The sequence below is a fragment of the Oncorhynchus kisutch genome, linkage group LG26 (genome assembly GCF_002021735.2).
Source record: "Oncorhynchus kisutch isolate 150728-3 linkage group LG26, Okis_V2, whole genome shotgun sequence".
NCBI lineage: Eukaryota > Metazoa > Chordata > Actinopteri > Salmoniformes > Salmonidae > Oncorhynchus > Oncorhynchus kisutch.
This window is the reverse complement of record NC_034199.2, coordinates 41,532,189-41,552,697: the sequence shown is the minus strand read 5'-3', so window position 1 is coordinate 41,552,697 and position 20,509 is coordinate 41,532,189. Positions and strand designations below refer to the sequence as shown.

Below are 20,509 nucleotides of genomic sequence, written 5' to 3'. Positions count from 1 at the left end.
AAACGGGACAATCTCATGGGAATATGTCACATTAGGCCTGTGGGGTGGTGGTGGGTCAGACTGTGCTCCAACTCAAGTGCAGGCCAATACACATGGCCCTCACGGCTGCCCCACACCCTCCACCCTTCCTGCAGAAGGAATCATTTAATGCCCCTCTCAGTTCTCAATATGCGCCTGGCAACGCTGTCAATAAAGAGGAGAGAGAGTATAATTCTTGCATTTAAGGGAGATCAACATGTTTGTTTAAGTGTGCCGTGCCCCAGCGTGCAGAAGCATTGACACTCCTTTGGGTGTCCTGTTTACATTGTGACAACAAGACATGACACACAACAGTAAAAACACAGTGCATTTATGACTCTCTACAGTGCCTTTGGAAGGTAATCAGACCCTTGACTTTTTTTCAAATTTTATTAGGTCACAGCCTTCTCCTAAAATTGATTCAATTGTTTTTTTCCCCCTTATCAATCTACATAAAATACCCCATAAAGACAAAGCAAAAAGATTGTTCAACATTTTAGCAAATATGTTAAAAATAAAAAACTGAAATATCACATTTACATAAGTATTCAGACCCTTTACTCAGTACTTTGTTGAGTTTTCTTGGGTATGATGCTACAAGCTTGGCACACCTGTATTTGGGGAGTTTCTCTAATCCTTCTCTGCACATCCTCTCAAGCTCTGTCAGGTTGGATGGGGAGCATTGCTGCACAGCTATTTTCAGGTCTCTCCAGAGATGTTCGATCAGGTTTAAGTCCGGACTCTGGCTGGGCCACTCAAGGATATTCAGAGACTGGTCCTGAAGCCACTCCTGCGTTGTCTTGGCTGTGTGCTTAGTTTCATTGTCCTGTTGAAAGGTGAACCTTCACCCCAGTCTGAGGTCCTGAGTGCTCTGGAGCAGGTTTTCATCAAGGATTTCTCTGTACTTTGCTCCGTTCATCTTTGCCTCGTTCCTGACTAATCTCCCAGTCCCTGCTGCTGAAAAACATCCCCACAGCATGATGCTTCCACCACCATTGTTCACCGTAGGGATGGTGCCAGGTTTCCTCCAGACGTTACCCTTGGCATTTAGGCCAAAGAGTTCTTGGTTTTATCAGACCAGATAATCTTGTTGCTTATGGTCTGGGAGTCTTTAGGTGCCTTTTGGAAAAATCCAAGTGGCCTGTCATGTGCCTTTTATTGAGGAGTGGCTTCCATCTGGCCACTCTACCATAAAGGCCTGATTGGTAGAGTGCTGCAGAGATGGTGTCAGTCTGGAAGTTTCTCCCATCTCCACAGAGGATCTCCAGAGATCTGTCAGAGTGAACATCGGGTTCTTGGTCACCTCCCTGACCAAGGCCCTTCTCCCCCAATTGCTCAGTTTGGCTGGGCAGCCAGCTCTAGGGAGAGTCTTGGTGGTTCCAAACTTCTTCCATTTAAGAATGATGGAGGCCACTGTGTTCTTGGGGACCTTAAATGCTGCACACATTTTTTGGTACCCTTCCCCAGATCTGTGCCTCGACACAATCCTTGTGACAATTCCTTCGACCTCATGGCTTGGTTTTTGCTCTGACATGCACTGTCAACTGTGGGACCTTATATAGACAGGTGTGTGCCTTTCTAAATCATGTCCAATCAATTGAATTTACCACAGGTGGACTCCAATCAAGTTAAAGAAACATCTCAATGATGATCAATGGAAACAGGATGCACCTGACCTCAACCTCGTGTCTCATAGCAAAGGGTCTGAATACTTATGTAAATAGGTTATTTCTGTTTTTCAAAAAAATCTGTTTTTGCTTTGTCTTTATTGGGTATTGTGTTTAGATTGTTGAGGATTTATATTGAGTTAATCAATTTTAGAAAAAGGCTGTAACGTAACAAAATGTGGAAATATTCAAGGGGTTGGAATATTTTCTGAATGCACTGAACCTGCTGCTCTTCCACCCAAATGTCTCCTGCTCCACTCAGCACCTCTGTTCCAGGGGAACCTCCTCTGAAATGTTGAGATCTGGTTGGAATGACGGTTGTAGTGGTGGTGGTGGTGTTTAATTACTTCTGTTAAAGATTGCATTAGATCATTGACTAATTGAATGTTGCTTTGGATGGAGAAAAAAAATGCATTTACATTTAAAATAAAGAAAAAACATCACAATACCTTTTAGGCTGTTAAGATGAGATAAGGATACACTGTCCCATATGTGAGTCACTGAACCATTCATGGAGGCACAACGTTACAGGCTGTTAAGATGAGATAAGGATACACTGTCCCATATGTGAGTCACTGAACCATTCATGGAGGCACAACGTTACAGGCTGTTAAGATGAGATAAGGATACACTGTCCCATATGTGAGTCACTGAACCATTCATGGAGGCACAACGTTACAGGCTGTTAAGATGAGATAAGGATACACTGTCCCATATGTGAGTCACTGAACCATTCATGGAGGCACAACGTTACAGGCTGTTAAGATGAGATAAGGATACACTGTCCCATATGTGAGTCACTGAACCATTCATGGAGGCACAACGTTACAGGCTGTTAAGATGAGATAAGGATACACTGTCCCATATGTGAGTCACTGAACCATTCATGGAGGCACAACGTTACAGGCTGTTAAGATGAGATAAGGATACACTGTCCCATATGTGAGTCACTGAACCAATCATGGAGGCACAACGTTACAGGCTGTTAAGATGAGATAAGGATACACTGTCCCATATGTGAGTCACTGAACCAATCATGGAGGCACAACGTTACAGGCTGTTAAGATGAGATAAGGATACACTGTCCCATATGTGAGTCACTGAACCAATCATGGAGGCACAACGTTACAGGCTGTTAAGATGAGATAAGGATACACTGTCCCATATGTGAGTCACTGAACCAATCATGGAGGCACAACGTTACAGGCTGTTAAGATGAGATAAGGATACACTGTCCCATATGTGAGTCACTGAACCAATCATGGAGGCACAACGTTACAGGCTGTTAAGATGAGATAAGGATACACTGTCCCATATGTGAGTCACTGAACCATTCATGGAGGCACAACGTTACAGGCTGTTAAGATGAGATAAGGATACACTGTCCCATATGTGAGTCACTGAACCAATCATGGAGGCACAACGTTACAGGCTGTTAAGATGAGATAAGGATACACTGTCCCATATGTGAGTCACTGAACCATTCATGGAGGCACAACGTTACAGGCTGTTAAGATGAGATAAGGATACACTGTCCCATATGTGAGTCACTGAACCATTCATGGAGGCACAACGTTACAGGCTGTTAAGATGAGATAAGGATACACTGTCCCATATGTGAGTCACTGAACCATTCATGGTCAATTCAGGGAGGCACAATGTTACAGGATGTTAAGGTATGAATGTCTTGTGTAGAATTGCAGAACACACAAAACAAGTGGAGCTCGTGCTGTCAATGGCTCCCTTGGACTGTTGGTGGATCTCAAAGACTTATGTAGGTGGAGCCGTTTGTTCCCTTCATGTGATTCTATACCTTAGATTTTGCCTTCTCAGTCTCCACCGTTTCTCAGCTCCATACAAGGCAACAAGGCTTTCACATGAGTTATGACAAACACTTCCTGGATTGAAGGCCAATGGGATTGCGATTCTGAAATTGCAATTGCCCCATCTGCTGGAGGTAAATGGGAAATTCATTGCTCTTTGACGATTGTACACTTTACTCACGGTCTACTCCCCACTCTATATCCCATATAAACCTTTACAGGTTGTTGTGCTAACACTGAACCAAGGATGGTAGCCATGAACACCACAGTTTGAATTGTTCAGTAAAATAGCTAGTTTTTGTTCATTAAAAAAGTCTCTCAGGGGTGAATCACCCAGACCACAAGAAAACCCTAATGATGTCATTTCCTGATTCAACCAATTTCATCAACAAACAATTGTTTTGGGGCCCAGTAACTCTTTTGATAATGTTACCAAGTTATTTTACGTCTTTTGGGAAAAATCTTGATGTAAAGTATAAACCATTCATATTGTGTATGGAAGAATGCTGCTCCCTTGTGAAAACAATCTGTAAAAGATCACTGGAACACAATAGGAATTTAAATTAAGACAACATTAACTGTAGTGAAACTCAGACATGTACCATTATCTTTCAAATTGCACTTTTGGCAAGGGATATGTTTTGGAACAAGCTGTTACTAAAAACATGCTGAAAAACCTACTCGTACACCAACACTCTGATCTACCTTGTTCTCAGATTGTGTGATGGACAGATCTCACATCTACGCCTGTTATCAATGTCTATTCAGTTCTGAAGTTGAAGTTTCAGTCAGACTAATTCTGTGCAAGTGACATCTTTCAGGAAGTGGGGACCCGGGCCTGCGACGCGTAACACACGTTCACATCAACTGTGGAGCAGTAGTGAAAGACATGGTGGTTTGACTACACCATGTGATGAAACCTACTTCCTCTAAATGTAAAACTTGCACTCTTTCTCTCTATCTCTTTTCTTTTTGTGATCTGAGGCTGATTGATTTGATAGAAAGATGGCGGGGACGAGGTAAGAAAGACAGAATTCTAGTGTGTGGATGGAGTGGTTTTGAAAAATGAAGGATGCTGTCATTTTGGTTGAATCATTCTTAAAAGTTTTGGGAGTTTTAATGGGGGGGTCATTGGTAATTTATAGAGATGTAACGCCTAGGCAATGGCATCAGGTGCCTGGGCCCTTACTTACTATATGCAGTTAGTTGGTGGAAAGTTGTTGATACGTGTGTTATTCTTGAGTATTATAGTCCTGAATTGTTATAACATAGTAGATGGTGTTCTACATGCAGTTAAAACAGGAGAGAAGTAGAATTGGTGGTTCAAAATGTTTGAATTTCACCCAAATGTAAGTTTTTTGTCTCTTTTTTTTCTTTTCTTTTCTGAAGTTTAGGATTTTTCTAACTTGTTAAACTCACAATCTACAAATCTGTGATATCAATACAACTGCATCCACTATACTGACTTTCAATTGACATTTCTGCACTGTACGTCTTTACAACATAAGCCTCATAACAATATCACAATTTGTATAACCATGGTCATGTTTACACAATTGTTTGTGTTGTAATCAACGATGCGGAGAGATGTTAGGGTCTATGCAAACCATCAGTATACACAGCTGTTGACGTCTTAATCTGTTCACTTATTTTGGGTGTGGAGGTTGAGATTTGCTTCCTGTTGTGAGACACTTTGTGCAATGTCTCAAAAAAAACGCACATTAGGTTAAAACCCAACACTGAACTACTATGTGACCTTGCTGAATGAGCCTTGGTACTTAGATCGAATTCTACTTTTTTCAGTGGGTAGATTGTTTATTGTTAGCAAGAATCCCAAACTTGAGCAGACGATGAGACAACCACTACGGAAAGAAAGGCTAAAGTCCTCAAGCTTAGAATACACTTCTCGCCGTGTCTGCCCTTAAATGTTCCTAAAAACAGCGCTTTAACAGCCTTCTGTAAAGCATTTTACATCCATTGATTCATTAGAAATCGTATCAATCGGATAATAGTTATTTTTGAACAATATTTTAATCTGAACATCCCACTTGTGTTTCTCCTCCTTTTGACCAGAATCACCAATCTTCAGAGCGCAGGGAATCAGCCGACTCTGATTCTTCCCCACCAGGTGACCGGAGCGGCACCAGGTACGGTCCAGATGCGTATCAAGACCTCTCAGATCAGCGGGGATCGCCTGAGTCAAACCAAGTCCATGGTCCTGCAGGACCCTGACTTGCCTCCCAGACCTGTAAGTATAGGACATGTGCACAAAGAGATGCATACACACAAATACAAACACACATATACACACACACACACATATATATACACACACACACACACACACACACACACACACACACACACACACACACACACATACACACACACACACACACACACACACGCGCGCGCGCACACACACACACACACACATATATATATATATACACACACACACACACACACACACACATACACACACACACACACACACACGCATACACACTCACACACACACACACACACACACACACACACACACACACACACACACACACACACACACACACTGCTCTCGTATTACACAATGTTAAAGCAGATTTGAATCTGCTCATTGAATGTTGTTTGTCATTTGGTGAACTGTGTTTACATAAATTCCAGTAATTATGATTATAGCATTTATAAACCGTTGTATCACATTAGGTGATTATCATTTGCTTAATTGCGCTGATCTCTGTTTGACTGAGCACTTCCCTATGGGAATATCAGGGTAAAGATAAAACAGATGATGCATTTACAAAATGAGCAATCTGATGCAGCATATTTGGAATAATGTAGCTACCATGTTGACAATGAACTGGACATAACCCCAACCATTTCATCTTTCTCGTAAGTGGCTACGTGGTCAGTTGACACCTCCATTCAGCATAGTGGTTCACGACCGTATCATAGTGGTTCACGACCGTATCAAAGTGGTTCACAACCGTATCATAGTGGTTCATTACCGTATCACAGTGGTTCACGACCGTATCATAGTGGTTCACAACCGTATCATAGTGGTCCATGACTGTATCATAGTGGTCCACGTCTGTATCATAGTGGTCCATGACCTTATCTTAGTGGTTCACGACCGTATCATTGTGGTTCACGACCGTATCATAGTGGTTCATTACCGTATCGCAGTGGTTCATGACTGTATCATAGTGGTTCATGACTGTATCACAGTGGTTCACGACCATATCATAGTGGTCCACGACCGTATCATACTGGTTCACGACCGTATCATAGTGGTTCATTACCGTATCACAGTGGTTCACGACCGTATCATAGTGGTCCACGACCGTATCATACTGGTTCACGACCGTATCATAGTGGTTCATTACCGTATCACAGTGGTTCATGACTGTATCATAGTGGTCCACGACCGTATCATAGTGGTCCACGACCGTATCATAGTGGTCCACGACCGTATCATAGTGGTCCACGACCGTATCATAGTGGTCCACGACCGTATCATAGTGGTTCATGACCGTATCATAGTGGTCCACGACCGTATCATAGTGGTTCATGACCGTATCATAGTGGTTCATGACCGTATCATAGTGGTTCATGACCGTATCATAGTGGTTCATGACCGTATCATAGTGGTCCACGACCGTATCATAGTGGTTCATGACCGTATCATAGTGGTTCATGACCGTATCATAGTGGTTCATGACCATATCATAGTGGTCCACGACCGTATCATAGTGGTTCATGACCATATCATGCAATACATCTGTCTATGTATTGGCTGGAGTAATACAGCAGCACATGTACTTTAAAACAAGCCATAGTAACATTCAGTCTGTCTCAGTATCTAACATGTATTACAAACCTTCATAGAGTTTATTAATAATTGACAGCAACCTGAATTACTCTGATGATCACAGCCGTGAGGCCACGTCTTCATGGTTTGTTGTGTTGCTTGTTTGCTAATTATGCAGAAGATACTTGTTTGGGAGACGCCTCATACTGCAATAACACAGTTTGTCCAGAGGGCAGAGTAGAGGTACAAAGGCTACTGGAGATAATGAACCAGATCTTATGGACTACAAACATATTCACTATCTCCCAACAAACAGAACACAGAACGTTACAGCGTTGCCCTAACGTTACATCAGTGTTCCAGTGTTCTAGTGTAGAATGTTGTTGTGATTACAGCTGTCCTAGTTTTCATTACATTCATTACACAGAGGATCACATGTAGCAAACATAAAAATGACACATGTATTAGTGTGTGTTTCTAGGGAGCAGGGTAATTGTTTCTTGACCTCCTCCAACGTATTGCCATACGTGTTAAACCCTAGCTGGACTGTATCCTGCTCTACCCTCCTACACTGTGAGTAATGAGAGATTATGAACTGGGTGGTTCCAGCCCTGCATGATAATTGGCTGACAGGTATATCAGACCGTATACCACGGGACAAAACTTAATTTTACTGCTCTAATTACATTGGTAACCGGTTTATAATAGCAATAAGGCACCTTGGGGATTTGTCGAATATGGCCATATACCACAGCTAAGAGCTGTATCCAGGCACTCCGTGTTGCGTTGTGCTTAAGAACAGCCATGGTATATTGGCCATATGCCACACCCTCTCAGGCCTTATTGCTTAAATATAACAACCCAAAATAGCTGGACCCCAGTTGTAGTGAATAAAGGACTCACTAGGGGTTTGGACTGCGAGGGTAGGCCTATCCTTATTGGAATTCCTATAAGACAGGCATTTGACCAGTAGAGGGCAGGGCAGCACAGTGCTGAAGGATAAAAACTGAATACCAAACGGTACATACTGTGTTTCTATAGCAACCCGGAACACTGGTTCAACTATGTATATGCTCAACCTTTTCTGATCTACCTTTACTGCAACTACAAATATTACTACTACTACTACTAATTTACTACAGGGTTTAACACATCTCTCATTAATCAATAACCGTGCTGTATTCATGTCCATGTTTTGTCTTTTGCAATGAGTGTTTCCGTTGCTGTTATAATGACGTGAACTATCATGGTCTGATTGTGATTAGCACTGGGTTGTGTGAGTTGTTTATCTGTTGTCGCAGTGTGAGGTCTCATGTCATCAACCACACTGCGTTCCCACACATACTACTGTCAGAGACTCTATAGGCATTTATGATATAGACTTTAAATAGGTTAACGCAGTGATGAGACATTCACACGTGTCACCATACTCTTTTTGGCATTATATTGCATCATCTTTAAAGCTGTTAAATACAGACATGGACTCTTCACATGAGCTGCATTGTTTTATTTTCACCGAACCCATTTTTACCAGGGTAGCGGCAGGGTAGCCTAGTGGTTAGTGTTTTGGACTAGTAACCAAAAGGTTGCAAGTTCATATCCCGAGCTGACAAGGTACAAATCTGTCATTCTGCCCCTGAACAGGCAGTTAACCCACTGTTCCTAGGCCGTCATTGAAAATAAGAATTTGTTCTTAACTGACTTGCCTGGTTAAATAAAGGTAAAATAAAAAACCAGCAAAGACAATGAGGCCACAATCAAGCAACAGTTGTGATTTGAAACCATCAGGAAAGTCAGCTCTTCTTCTCTGCTTTTCTCTCTGTAGATCTCTCGCCACCGGAGGAACCAGTCTCAGCATAACGTTGGTGAAGCCGTAGAGACTCCTGTGAGTATGACAGGCCACCATAAAGAACTGTCAGGATGGGCAGAAATCAGTTTGGGTTACTATATGGCTGTTATTAGCTATTATACGACACTAAATATTGTTCACTATAAATATGTTTCTGCACTTTTCATTCAGCTGGCCTATTTTACTTCAAATAAGTATGTTTATTTGGTTGATACTTATAAATTAGAATGTGTCTGATTGGAATATTTCTGTGACATTGATTGATAATATCTCTTCAAGGATAAATGTTACATGTATTTCAGGTTGTTTTGAATGGTGAATATTTGAATAAAGCCAAAATATCCGAAGGAGGCAAAAAACTGAGGAAGAATTGGACTTCAACTTGGGTAGTCCTGGACACGGATAAACTTCTGTTTTATAAAGACAGAAAGCAAGAAGCCCTGACAAATTTGGTAGGTTTTTGCAAGATCCTCACACCCTTACTCATACTCTCTCTCTCTCTTTCTTTTTCTCTTACTCTCTCACTCTTTCTCTCTTTCTCTCTTACACAAACACAGTAAAGTACAAAGTGATGGTTCAGTGAAGTACAAAGTGATGGTTCAGTAAAGTACAAAGTGATGGTTCAGTGAAGTACAAGGTGAAGGTTCAGGAAAGTAAAAAGTGATGGTTCAGTAAAGTACAAAGTGATGGTTCAGTAAAGTACAAAGTGATGGTTCAGTAAAGTACAATGTGATGGTTCAGTAAAGTACAAAGTGATGGTTCAGTAAAGTACAAAGTGATGGTTCAGTAAAGTACAAAGTGATGGTTCAGTAAAGTACAAAGTGATGGTTCAGTAAAGTACAATGTGTTGGTTCAGTGAAGTACAAAGTGATGGTTCAGTAAAGTACAAAGTGATTTTTTATTTGATTTATTTCACCTTTATTTAACCAGGTAGGCCAGTTGAGAACAAGTTCTCATTTACAACTGCAACCTGGATAAAGCACAGCAGTGCGACACAAACAACAACACAGAGTTACACATGGAATAACCAAACATACAGTCAATAACACAATAGAAAAAAGTCTATATACAGTGTGTGCAAATGAGGTAAGATAAGGGAGGTAAGGCAATAAATAGGCCATAGTGGCGAAATAATTACAATTTAGCTATTAAACACTGGAGTGATAGATGTGCAAAAGATGAATGTGCAAGTAGAGATACTGGGGTGCAAAGGAGAAGAAAAAAATTGTAGTTGGATGGGCTATTTACAGCTGGGCTGTAAGTAAAGTAAAAAGTGATGGTTTAGTAAAGTACAGAGGGATGGTTCAGTAAAGTAAAGTAAAAAGGGATGGTTCAGTAAAGTACAAAGTGACGACATTAGGTTGTGTTTTAACCATCTGAATACGAGGGATCAATGTTCAATTACAGCCACAAATCAGCTTTCTAAGGGATTGCCAATAAGCATTATGAGTACCAATGTTGAGTGAACATTTACATTTTCATTTAATTGTTTTATTTCTTAAACTGGCTAATTTACTTTAGCTTTGATCCCATGGCGTAGAACTCACCCAATGAAAATGCAATGAGCAACTGTTTATTTACCCCCTTGTGAAGAGGACTGCATATTGTGTGTGTGTGTGTGTGTGTGTGTGTGTACATATACAGTCTGTGTCTGTCTATGTGTGTAGTATGTGACTTTAATCCAGAGAGAGAGAGAGAGGTAGGAGCGAGAGAGAGAGAGAGAGAGAGAGAGAGAGAGAGAGAGAGAGAGAGAGAGAGAGAGAGAGAGAGAGAGAGAGAGAGAGAGAGAGAGAGAGGTAGGAGCGAGAGAGAGAGAGGTAAGAGTGAGAGAGAGAGAGAGAGAGGTAAGAGAGAGAGAGAGAGAGAGAGAGAGAGAGAGAGAGAGGTAAGAGAGAGAGAGAGAGAGAGAGAGAGAGGTAAGAGAGAGAGGGGGCTTTTGGGTGGTGGGATTCTAAAATGAGCTTGCCATGCTTTTTGATGAAGCTCAGAGGACTTCTCTAGCCCTCTCTATTACTGAGCCCCACCAGGGCAACGGTCTGTCAGACTCTCCCTGTCCAATAGTTCATTATGGGCAATGGAGGCATTTCCACATATATTGACATCTCACTGAAATAGTGGTTACAGTGGAGGGCTGGGTGATGTTATGAAGAAGTACAATTTTGTAATTTGTTAGTCTTTGTTTTAGAGTAGAATAAACAGTTTGTTAATCTCTTGTGTTATCATTTGGTCGCTGTCGACAGTATTTAGGTTTGGGTCTGAATATACACGATGTCATCATCATCATATGAACTCAGGATATGATCTCACCAGCAGCGTGTACATAGTTCTGTAAGAAGAGTTATTTATTGACTAGAAACTAGAACGCTCAAATCATCCAACTAGCCAAGAAGTTAAATATAGTCCAAATTAAATTTTGTAAAATAATTTCTCTGTTTACTTTGATAAACTACACTATCAACCTTATTACTTTGGATTGTGGGGCAGTTAGATCACATATTTTATCACAAATAACTACACTCAGACTAGCATACTACACTTTTATTCAGTCTCCTAATACAATACCACAGTATAATGACAACTGTAGTAATAGAATACAGAAGACAAAGAGGCATTGTTGAAGTTTAAAATCAATTTAAAAAACGTTATTTCATCCCAAGCGTTTATCCCTTACTTCAACTGTACATGAATTTCTTAATCGAAGGATACAGCTGTTAAAAGAAAGTTATGACTGGATAGATAAATAAATAGGACAGGTGAATAAATGGATAGATAAATAAATAGGAAAGGTGAGTAAATGGATAGATAAAGACGGAAGAACAAATGGATGGAGAGATGAAGGGATAAAACAAGGTTATGTTGGACTGATTGGTATGGTAAAGGAATGAATGTATGGTTGAAGGGGTGGATGGTGTGTGTGATATTCTCTGATATTCAGATTTGAATAGAAGAGAAGTTGATCAAGGTGCCAACCTCTACAGGATTGGTGGGTCCCCCGCGGGACTGTTGAGCTAACGTAGGCTAATGTGATTAGCATGAGGTTGTAAGTAACAAGAACATTTCCCAGGACATAGCCCTATCTGATATTGGCATAAAGCTTAACTTATTGTTAATCTAACTGCACTGTCAATTTACAGTAGCTATTACAATAAAATTATTCCATGCTATTGTTTGAGGAGAGTGCACAGTTATGAACTTGAAAATGTATGTGTAAAATGCACATTTGGGCAGTCTTGATTAAACATGTTGAACAGAAATGCAATGATTCATTTGATTAGTCAAATGAATCATACACTGCACATACACTGCTGCCATCTGGTGTTCAAAATCTAAATTGCGCCTGGGCTGAAATAATACATTATGGCCTTTCTCTTGCATTTCAAAGATGCTGGTATTATCTTTTACCAGATCTAATGTGTTATATACTCCTACATTCATTTCACATTTCCACAAACTTCAACGTGTTTCCTTTGAAATGGTATCAAGAATATGCATATCCTTGCTTCAGGTCCTGAGCTACAGGCAGTTAGATTTGGGTATGTCATTTTAGGCAAACATTTACAAAGTGGGGCGGATCCTTCGTTGTTGAGAAAAGTGGCTAAGGTAGCTGATTAGTATCAAAAGTCCCAATGTTTACTCATTGTCTCATGCTTAGAATCCCCACATTGTTATAATTTGAAAGTTCTGAAAAGTTCCACGGCAGTTAATTAAACTGTGGGAAGTAAGCTAAATTAGTTGATGTTGTTACTAAAATAGCTCTACCTCATGATTGGTAGTAGATATTTCTGTGGGCTGGAATCCCAATAAATGATATGACAACAGCCAGTGAAAGTGCAGGGCGCCAAATTCAAAACAACATAAATCTCATAATTAAAATTCCTCAAACATACATGTATCTTATACCGTTTTAAAGGTAGTCTTGTTGTTAATCCCACCACTGTGTCCGATTTCAAATAGGATTCATGGCGAAAGCACCACAAATGATTATGTTAGGTCACCACCAAGCCACAGAAAAACACAGCCATTTTCCCAGCCAAAGAGAAGAGTCACAAAAAGCACAAATAGAGATAAAATGAATCACTAACCTTTGATGATCTTCATCAGATGACACTCATAGGACTTCATGTTACACAATACATGTATGTTTTGTTTGATGAAGTTCATATTTCTATAAAAACATCTGAGTTTACATTGGCGCGTTACATTCACTATTTCCAAAAACATCCAGTGATTTTGCATAGTCACATTGATTCAACAGAAATACAAGTTATACACATGGAATTATAGAAATACCTGTCCTTAATGCAACTGCTGTGTCTGATTTTTTTTTAAACTTGATGGAAAAAGTAAACCATACAATAATCTGAGACGGCGCTCAGAACAATCAAGTCAAAATAGCCACCATGTTGTAGTCAACATAAACCATAAATGACATGCTAAATATTCCCTTTCCTTTGATGATCTTCATCAGAATGCACTCCAAGGAATCCCAGGTCCACAATAAATGCTTGATCTGTTCGATAATGTCCGTTATTTATGTCCAATTAGCTACTTTTGTTTGCGCGTTTGGTATACATATCCAAACGCTCATTCTGGTCAGCGTTACGTCGGACAAAAACTTCAAAAATCTATATTACAGGTCGAAGAAACATTTCAAACTAAGTACAGAATCAATCAGTAGGATGTTTTTATTATTAATCTTCAATAAGGTTCCAACCGGAGTATTCCTTCGTGTCTTCAGGAGCCATGGAACACAGGTCGCTATCAAGTGAAATGCACATGACCAGACAATGGCTGACTGCCAGACACCTGATTCATTCTGCTGTAATTCAGTCCCACAACACAGTAGAAGCCTCATTCAAATTTCTATAGATGGTTGACATCTAGTGGAAGCCCTAGGGAGTGCAACATCATTAATATCTCAAGGGGATTTCAATGGGAACTGTGTTGAGTACATACCAACCTCAGATTTCTCACTTCCTGTTTTGATTTCTCCTCAGGTTTTTGCCTGCCATATGAGTTCTGTTATACTCACAGACATCATTCAAACAGTTTTAGGAACGCCAGAGTGTTTTCTATCCAATACTAATAATAATATGCATATATTAGCAACTGAGACTGAGGAGCAGGCCGTTTACTTTGGGCACCTTATTCATCCAAGCTACTCAATACTGCCCCCAGCCATAAGTAATAGCAGAGAAGTATACCAAGGTGTCATGCCCTCTAAATCTTTGTCTACGTTGTTGGGAAAAGTGGTCAAAACGGCAGCTGTTTTAAAAAGTTACAGAAAATGTTGATACAGTCCCTGAAACAGCTGTAACATTTGATTGGTACCAGATAATGATGTTGTTATTTCAGATTTGAATAGCACAGAAGTAGAGGAAGTTTGTCAAAGTGGTGAAATTACAGTATCTGATTTGTGTCAAAAGTTGCATTGTTGCATTTACAGTGAATGGAAGTTGGAAGTAATGATATCTCATTAATGTGAATGAAAAATAAATACATAATGTTTTATAGTTTAAAAAGTATGAATAAAAGTTGAATGCAAGCGTTCTATTCCAGACCAGTCTGCACATTTTAAAGTTTGAATGGAATTTCTAGATTAAACGTTGTAAGAGGAGTAACGTGCAGACGAAGAAGAAGAAGTATGACGGAGATTTAAGTCAGGACATTTTCTTCTCAAGTGCAACCTAATACTAGAGAAAATGCAACACATGCACATTCTCATCTTACAGCATGATGACAAAAAAGTGCTAATAACAAACAGGAATCAGAAGATCTGTCTCTGCTCTTGGGCAGATTGCTTCCATTTGTTCATTAATCGTGATTCATAACAAATATCTGGCCAAGATAGTGATAGCTGTACCCTGTTTGAAAACATGCCTTTATCCCATTCATAACACAGCAGTGAAACAACGTATTACTAACCACCACTTATCCCTCTGTAGAAACCTGGATGCAGTCCTGATGGGATGGATCTCTGTGGGGCTGTGGCTGAATGGACAACGGAGAAGTCCAGCCGGAAGAACGTGCTTCAGGTATGGACATTTGGTTTATGTGTGAAGAGGATCAGTAGTTTACAATAAGACTGAGCAGCCTGCAGATTGTCTGCTTTGGTTTTTGAGGATGGGATGTTATTGAGTGCACTCGTTCCCTGATGATTCCTACAGATAATAGACTCAACTTCTTAAGACATTTGATACATTTTCATGAATCTTTGAGTCAACCACCTGTTCAGAAAAGACATTTGCATTTAGTCAGATTGCATTTGAAGGTGATGTCAGGCCGGCGTCTTACATCTCCTCAAAACAAATGGCCTTTAGATGAGTAAATTAGACTCTTAAAATGTCACAGTACTATCTTCTTCTTGCCTTTTGAAGATGATCTTTTGATAAAGGCTTAAGGCAGTAAAGCAAACTGATGATCGATTCATTGGCAGTGGCAGGGTAAGTTTTCATGGGGGGGAAAAAGCAGAGGGAAATTCACTGATTACGGGAGAAAAGGAAGAGCAGATTGCTTAAGATACTTCATCGCTGCTGGTCGCTACTCTGCTGCACAGTATTTCAGCCCCAAAATCTTAATGCGGTGAAGATTAAAATGGGAATTACAGCATAATCTTAAGTAATCCAAGTGCTGACAACATTGTCAATCAACTCTAGGATTAAAGTTAAAATTAGCATGGAAAGTTACTGTTAATTTTGCACCAATCAAGACACTGATTTACAATCTAAGAAATACCTCACAAAGATGTGCCTGTCAGATGGGTAGATGCTAGAATATAAATATTTTTTTTCACCTATGTCTCTGCTCCCTGTATCCCTGTCTCCCAGAGAGATTCCTATTTCTAAGATATTTCATGGACTATGACATCATAACTGCTCGTTTGAACCACGTAAGCTAAGGGCCAGTTTACGGACTTGATGAGTTTGGCACTATTCCATATGGTGATCTCAAAAGGCCATTCACTTCATGTAGATTTGATATTGAGTAATTTAATGTTCCTGCAAAGTACCCAGTGGTTGACGACACAGACGTGACTCTCAACTTTAAACCTTGATTGGTGACATCAGGATATATTGCTTTCACTTCTGAGAAGTCCAAAGTATCAAATGCACTAAATATATAGATCGAATGTGCTTCCAATCAAAAGTCCAAATATGACAATGAGTCTCAGCTCAATGGATACTGTAATCAAATATACACTGCTGAAAAAAATAAAGGGAACACTAAAATAACACATCCTAGATCTGAATGAATGAAATATTCTTATTAAAAACTTTTTTCTTTACATAGTTGAATGTGCTGACAACAAAATCACACAAAAATTATCAATGGAAATCAAATGTATCAACCCATGGAGGTCTGGATTTGGAATCACACTCAAAATTAAAGTGGAAAACCACACTACAGGCTGATCCAACTTTGATGTAATGTCCTTAAAACAAGTCAAAATGAGGCTCAGTAGTGTGTGTGGCCTCCACGTGCCTGTATGACCTCCCTACAACGCCTGGGCATGCTCCTGATGAGGTGGCGGATGGTCTCCTGAGGGATGGTCTCTCCTCCCAGACCTGGACTAAAGCATCCGCCAACTCCTGGACAGTCTGTGGTACAACGTGGCGTTGGTGGATGGAGCAAGACATGATGTCCCAGATGTGCTCAATTGGATTCAGGTCTGGGGAACGGGCGGGCCAGTCCATAGCATCAATGCCTTCCTCTTGCAGGAACTGCTGACACACTCCAGCCACATGAGGTCTAGCATTGTCTTGCATTAGGAGGAACTCAGGGCCATCCGCACCAGCATATGGTCTCACAAGGGGTCTAAGGATCTCATCTCTGTACCTAATGGCAGTCCGGCTACCTCTGGCGAGCACATGGAGGGCTTTGCGGCCCCCCAAAGAAATGCCACCCCACACCATGACTGACTCACCGCCAAACCGGTCATGCTGGAGGATGTTGCAGGCAGCAGAACGTTCTCCACGGCGTCTCCAGACTCTGTCACGTCTGTCACATGTGCTCTGTGTGAACCTGCTTTCATCTGTGAAGAGCACAGGGCGCCAGTGGCGAATTTGCCAATCTTGGTGTTGTCTGGCAAATGCCAAACGTCCTGCGCGGTGTTGGGCTGTAAGCACAACCCCCACCTGTGGACGTCGGGCCCTCATACCACCCTCATGGAGTCTGTTTCTGACCGTTTGAGCAGACACATGCACATTTGTGGCCTGCTGGAGGTCATTTTGCAGAGCTCTGGCAGTGCTCCTCCTGCTCCTCCTTGCCCTCCTACGGCCTCCTCCACATCTCCTGATGTACTGGCCTGTCTCCTGGTAGCACCTCCATTCTCTGGACACTACGCTGACAGACACAGCAAACCTTCTTGCCACAGCTCACATTGATGTGCCATTCTGGATGAGCTGCACTACCTGAGCCACTTGTGTGGGTTGTAGACTCCGTCTCATGCTACCACCAGAGTGAAAGCACCGCCAGCGTTCAAAAGTGACCAAAACATCAGCCAGGAAGCACAGGAACTGAGAAGTGGTCTATGGTCACCACCTGCACAACCAATACTTTATTGGGGGTGTCTTGCTAATTGCCTATAATTTCCACCTGTTGTCTATTCCATTTGCACAACAGCATGTGAAATGTATTGTCATTCAGTGTTGCTTCCTAAGTGGACAGTTTGATTTCACAGAAGTGTGATTGACGTGGAGTTACACTGTGTTGTTTAAGTGTTCCCTTTATTTTTTTGAGCAGAGTACATGAAGCATTCTTATTTTTCACCCAGCACTCTGCTATCTCTCACTTTTATTCTCTGTGAACCACCCAGTAAGGAAGTGTCCTCCCTGGATAGTGTTGATATCCACAGGCTACCCAGCCAAAGATCACAGGGTCACGAACCTGAGAAATGTTGTGCCTCTCAGTCAGTCAGAGTTCACTTTCCTAAGACCTCAATGGCACCATCTGTTTTCCTCCGCAGTAGTGTTTCAGATCAGCGACATGACTGCCGGAAAACCTGTTCTTCCTAGAGGAAGTTATGGGTAAAACGATAGAGGAGAGCTGGAACGGATCCTTTAAGGCAGGGGTTCCCAAACGTTGTCACTCAGGCCTCCCCTTTCAACATCTCGCCCCCAACGTTCTACATCCACAAGCATTGTTCATGACACAATCTGTTCACACCCCTCTTCTGAGCGGAGAGAAAATGTTGCGCAGGTTTAAGGCTTATTTCCTGCAATTCTACACATTTTGTCATCGATCAATCAATCAAATGTATTTATAAAGCCCTTTTTACATCAGCCGATGTCACAAAGTGCTATACAGAAACCCAGTCTAAAACCCCAAACAGCGAGCAATGCAATGCAGGGTTTCAGAGAAAATATTGCAGTATTTTAGCTAATTTTCTTGCAATTCTATAAATGTTCTATACATGTCTAATGTGTATTCATGTGATATTTGAGTAAATCAAACATTACAACCAAATCTATGGGCAAAAAAACCATGCTGACATGGGCTAGTTGATCTGGACATTTCTGACAAGTTATAAATAGTCCCTTATGGTATGTAATGACTGATATGACAAGAGGAAAACACCTTGTGTATTGTACTTTTACAACTTTCAAAAGTAAGTTGAAAGCCGGACTGAGTTCCTTAACAACAACAAAAAAGGCTCCCCACAGCTTGGGAACCACTTCCTCAAGGCAACGCCTGCTTGATATTTTCTTCTATCTAAAGTTGAAAGTTTAGTGAATGTGTGATCAACTGAGGAAGTGGTTCAACAACTCTATGGCGGTCCTGCAAGAGGATGATCATGGTTAGAAGAAGAAGAAGAAGCTCTGGTTTGGCTCGAGGGCAGCTGAAGGAAAAGTAATCGTTTGGAAATACAGTGGGGCAAAAAAGTATTTAGTCAGCCACCAATTGTGCAAGTTCTCCCACTTAAAAAGATGAGAGAGGCCTGTAATTTTCATCATAGGTACACTTCAACAATGACAGACAAAATGAGGGAACAAAATCCAGAAAATCACATTGTAGGATTTTTAATGAATTTATTTGCAAATGATGGTGGAAAATAAGTATTTGGTCAATAACAAAAGTTTATCTCAATACTTTGTTATGTACCCTTTGTTGGCAATGACAGAGGTCAAACGTTTTCTGTAAGTCTTCACAAGGTTTTCACACACTGTTTCTGGTATTTTGGCCCATTCCTCCATGCAGATCTCCTCTAGAGCAGTGATGTTTTGGGGCTGTTGCTGGGCAACACGGACTTTCAACTCCCTCCAAAGATTTTCTATGGGGTTGAGATCTGGAGACTGGCTAGGCCACTCCAGGACCTTGAAATGCTTTTTACGATGCCACTCCTTCGTTGCCCAGCCGGTGTGTTTGGGATCATTGTCATGCTGAACGACCCAGCCACGTTTCATCTTCAACCTTGCTGATAGGAGGTTTTCACTCAAAATCTCACGATGCATGGCCCCATTCATTCTTTCCTTTACACTGATCAGTCGTCCTGGTCCCTTTGCAGAAAAACAGCCCCAAAGCATGATGTTTTCACCCCCATGCGTCACAGTAGGTATGGTGTTCTTTGGATGCAACTCAGCATTCTTTGTCCTCCAAACACGACGAGTTGAGTTTTTACCAAAAAGTTATATTTTGGTTTCATCTGACCATATGACATTCTCCCAATCTTCTTCTGGATCATCCAAATGCTCTCTAGCAAACTTCAGACGGGCCTGGACATGTACTGGCTTAAGCAGGGGGACACGTCTGGCACTGCAGGTTTTGAGTCCCTGGCGGCGTAGTGTGTTACTGATGGTAGGCTTTGTTACCCACAGTTGATTTCTTCAATCCAATCTGCTTACCTATTGCAGATTCAGTCTTCCCAGCCTGGTGCAGGTCTACAATTTTGTTTCTGGTGTCTTTTGACAGCTCTTTGGTCTTGGCCATAGTAGAGTTTGGAGTGTGACTGTTTGAGGTTGTGGACAGGTGTCTTTTATACTGATAACAAGTTCAAACAGGTGCCATTAATACAGGTAACGAGTGGAGGACAGAGGAACCTTTTAAAGAAGAAGTTACAGGTCTGTGAGAGCCAAAAATCTTGCTTGTTTGTTATTGACCAAATACTTATTTTCCACCATAATTTGCAAAATAAATTCATAAAAAATCCTACAATGTGATTTTGTCTGTCATAGTTGAAGTGTAGCTATGATAAAAAATTACAGGCCTCTCTCATCTTTTTAAGTGGGAGAACTTGCACAATTGGTGGCTGACTAAATACTTTTTTGACCCACTGTAGGTGTTCATGTTATTTATCTACCCAGTTTATCCCCTTTTTCTTCATGTTTTTCTTTCTTTTTTTCTT

General features: G+C 41.0%; 1 protein-coding gene across 4 annotated transcripts in view; it reads left to right on the top strand.

The window, feature by feature from the left end:
* Nucleotides 1-4,367: 4,367 nt before the first annotated feature.
* The window catches only part of LOC109870921 (rho GTPase-activating protein 15), a 68,442-nt gene continuing 52,300 nt past the window's right edge, over nucleotides 4,368-20,509 (top strand). For 2 of the 4 annotated variants that reach the window (XM_020461626.2, XM_020461625.2), the window contains exons 1-5: nucleotides 4,368-4,527; nucleotides 5,582-5,756; nucleotides 9,145-9,204; nucleotides 9,471-9,620; nucleotides 15,114-15,203. In XM_020461626.2, coding sequence (XP_020317215.1) covers nucleotides 4,514-4,527; nucleotides 5,582-5,756; nucleotides 9,145-9,204; nucleotides 9,471-9,620; nucleotides 15,114-15,203 — 489 coding nt within the window. In that variant the 5' untranslated portion in view covers nucleotides 4,368-4,513. Of the gene's footprint in view, nucleotides 4,528-5,231; nucleotides 5,283-5,581; nucleotides 5,757-9,144; nucleotides 9,205-9,470; nucleotides 9,621-15,113; nucleotides 15,204-20,509 lie in introns of those variants that run through there. The other 2 variants (XM_031805604.1, XM_020461627.2) reach the window with 1 other exon arrangement.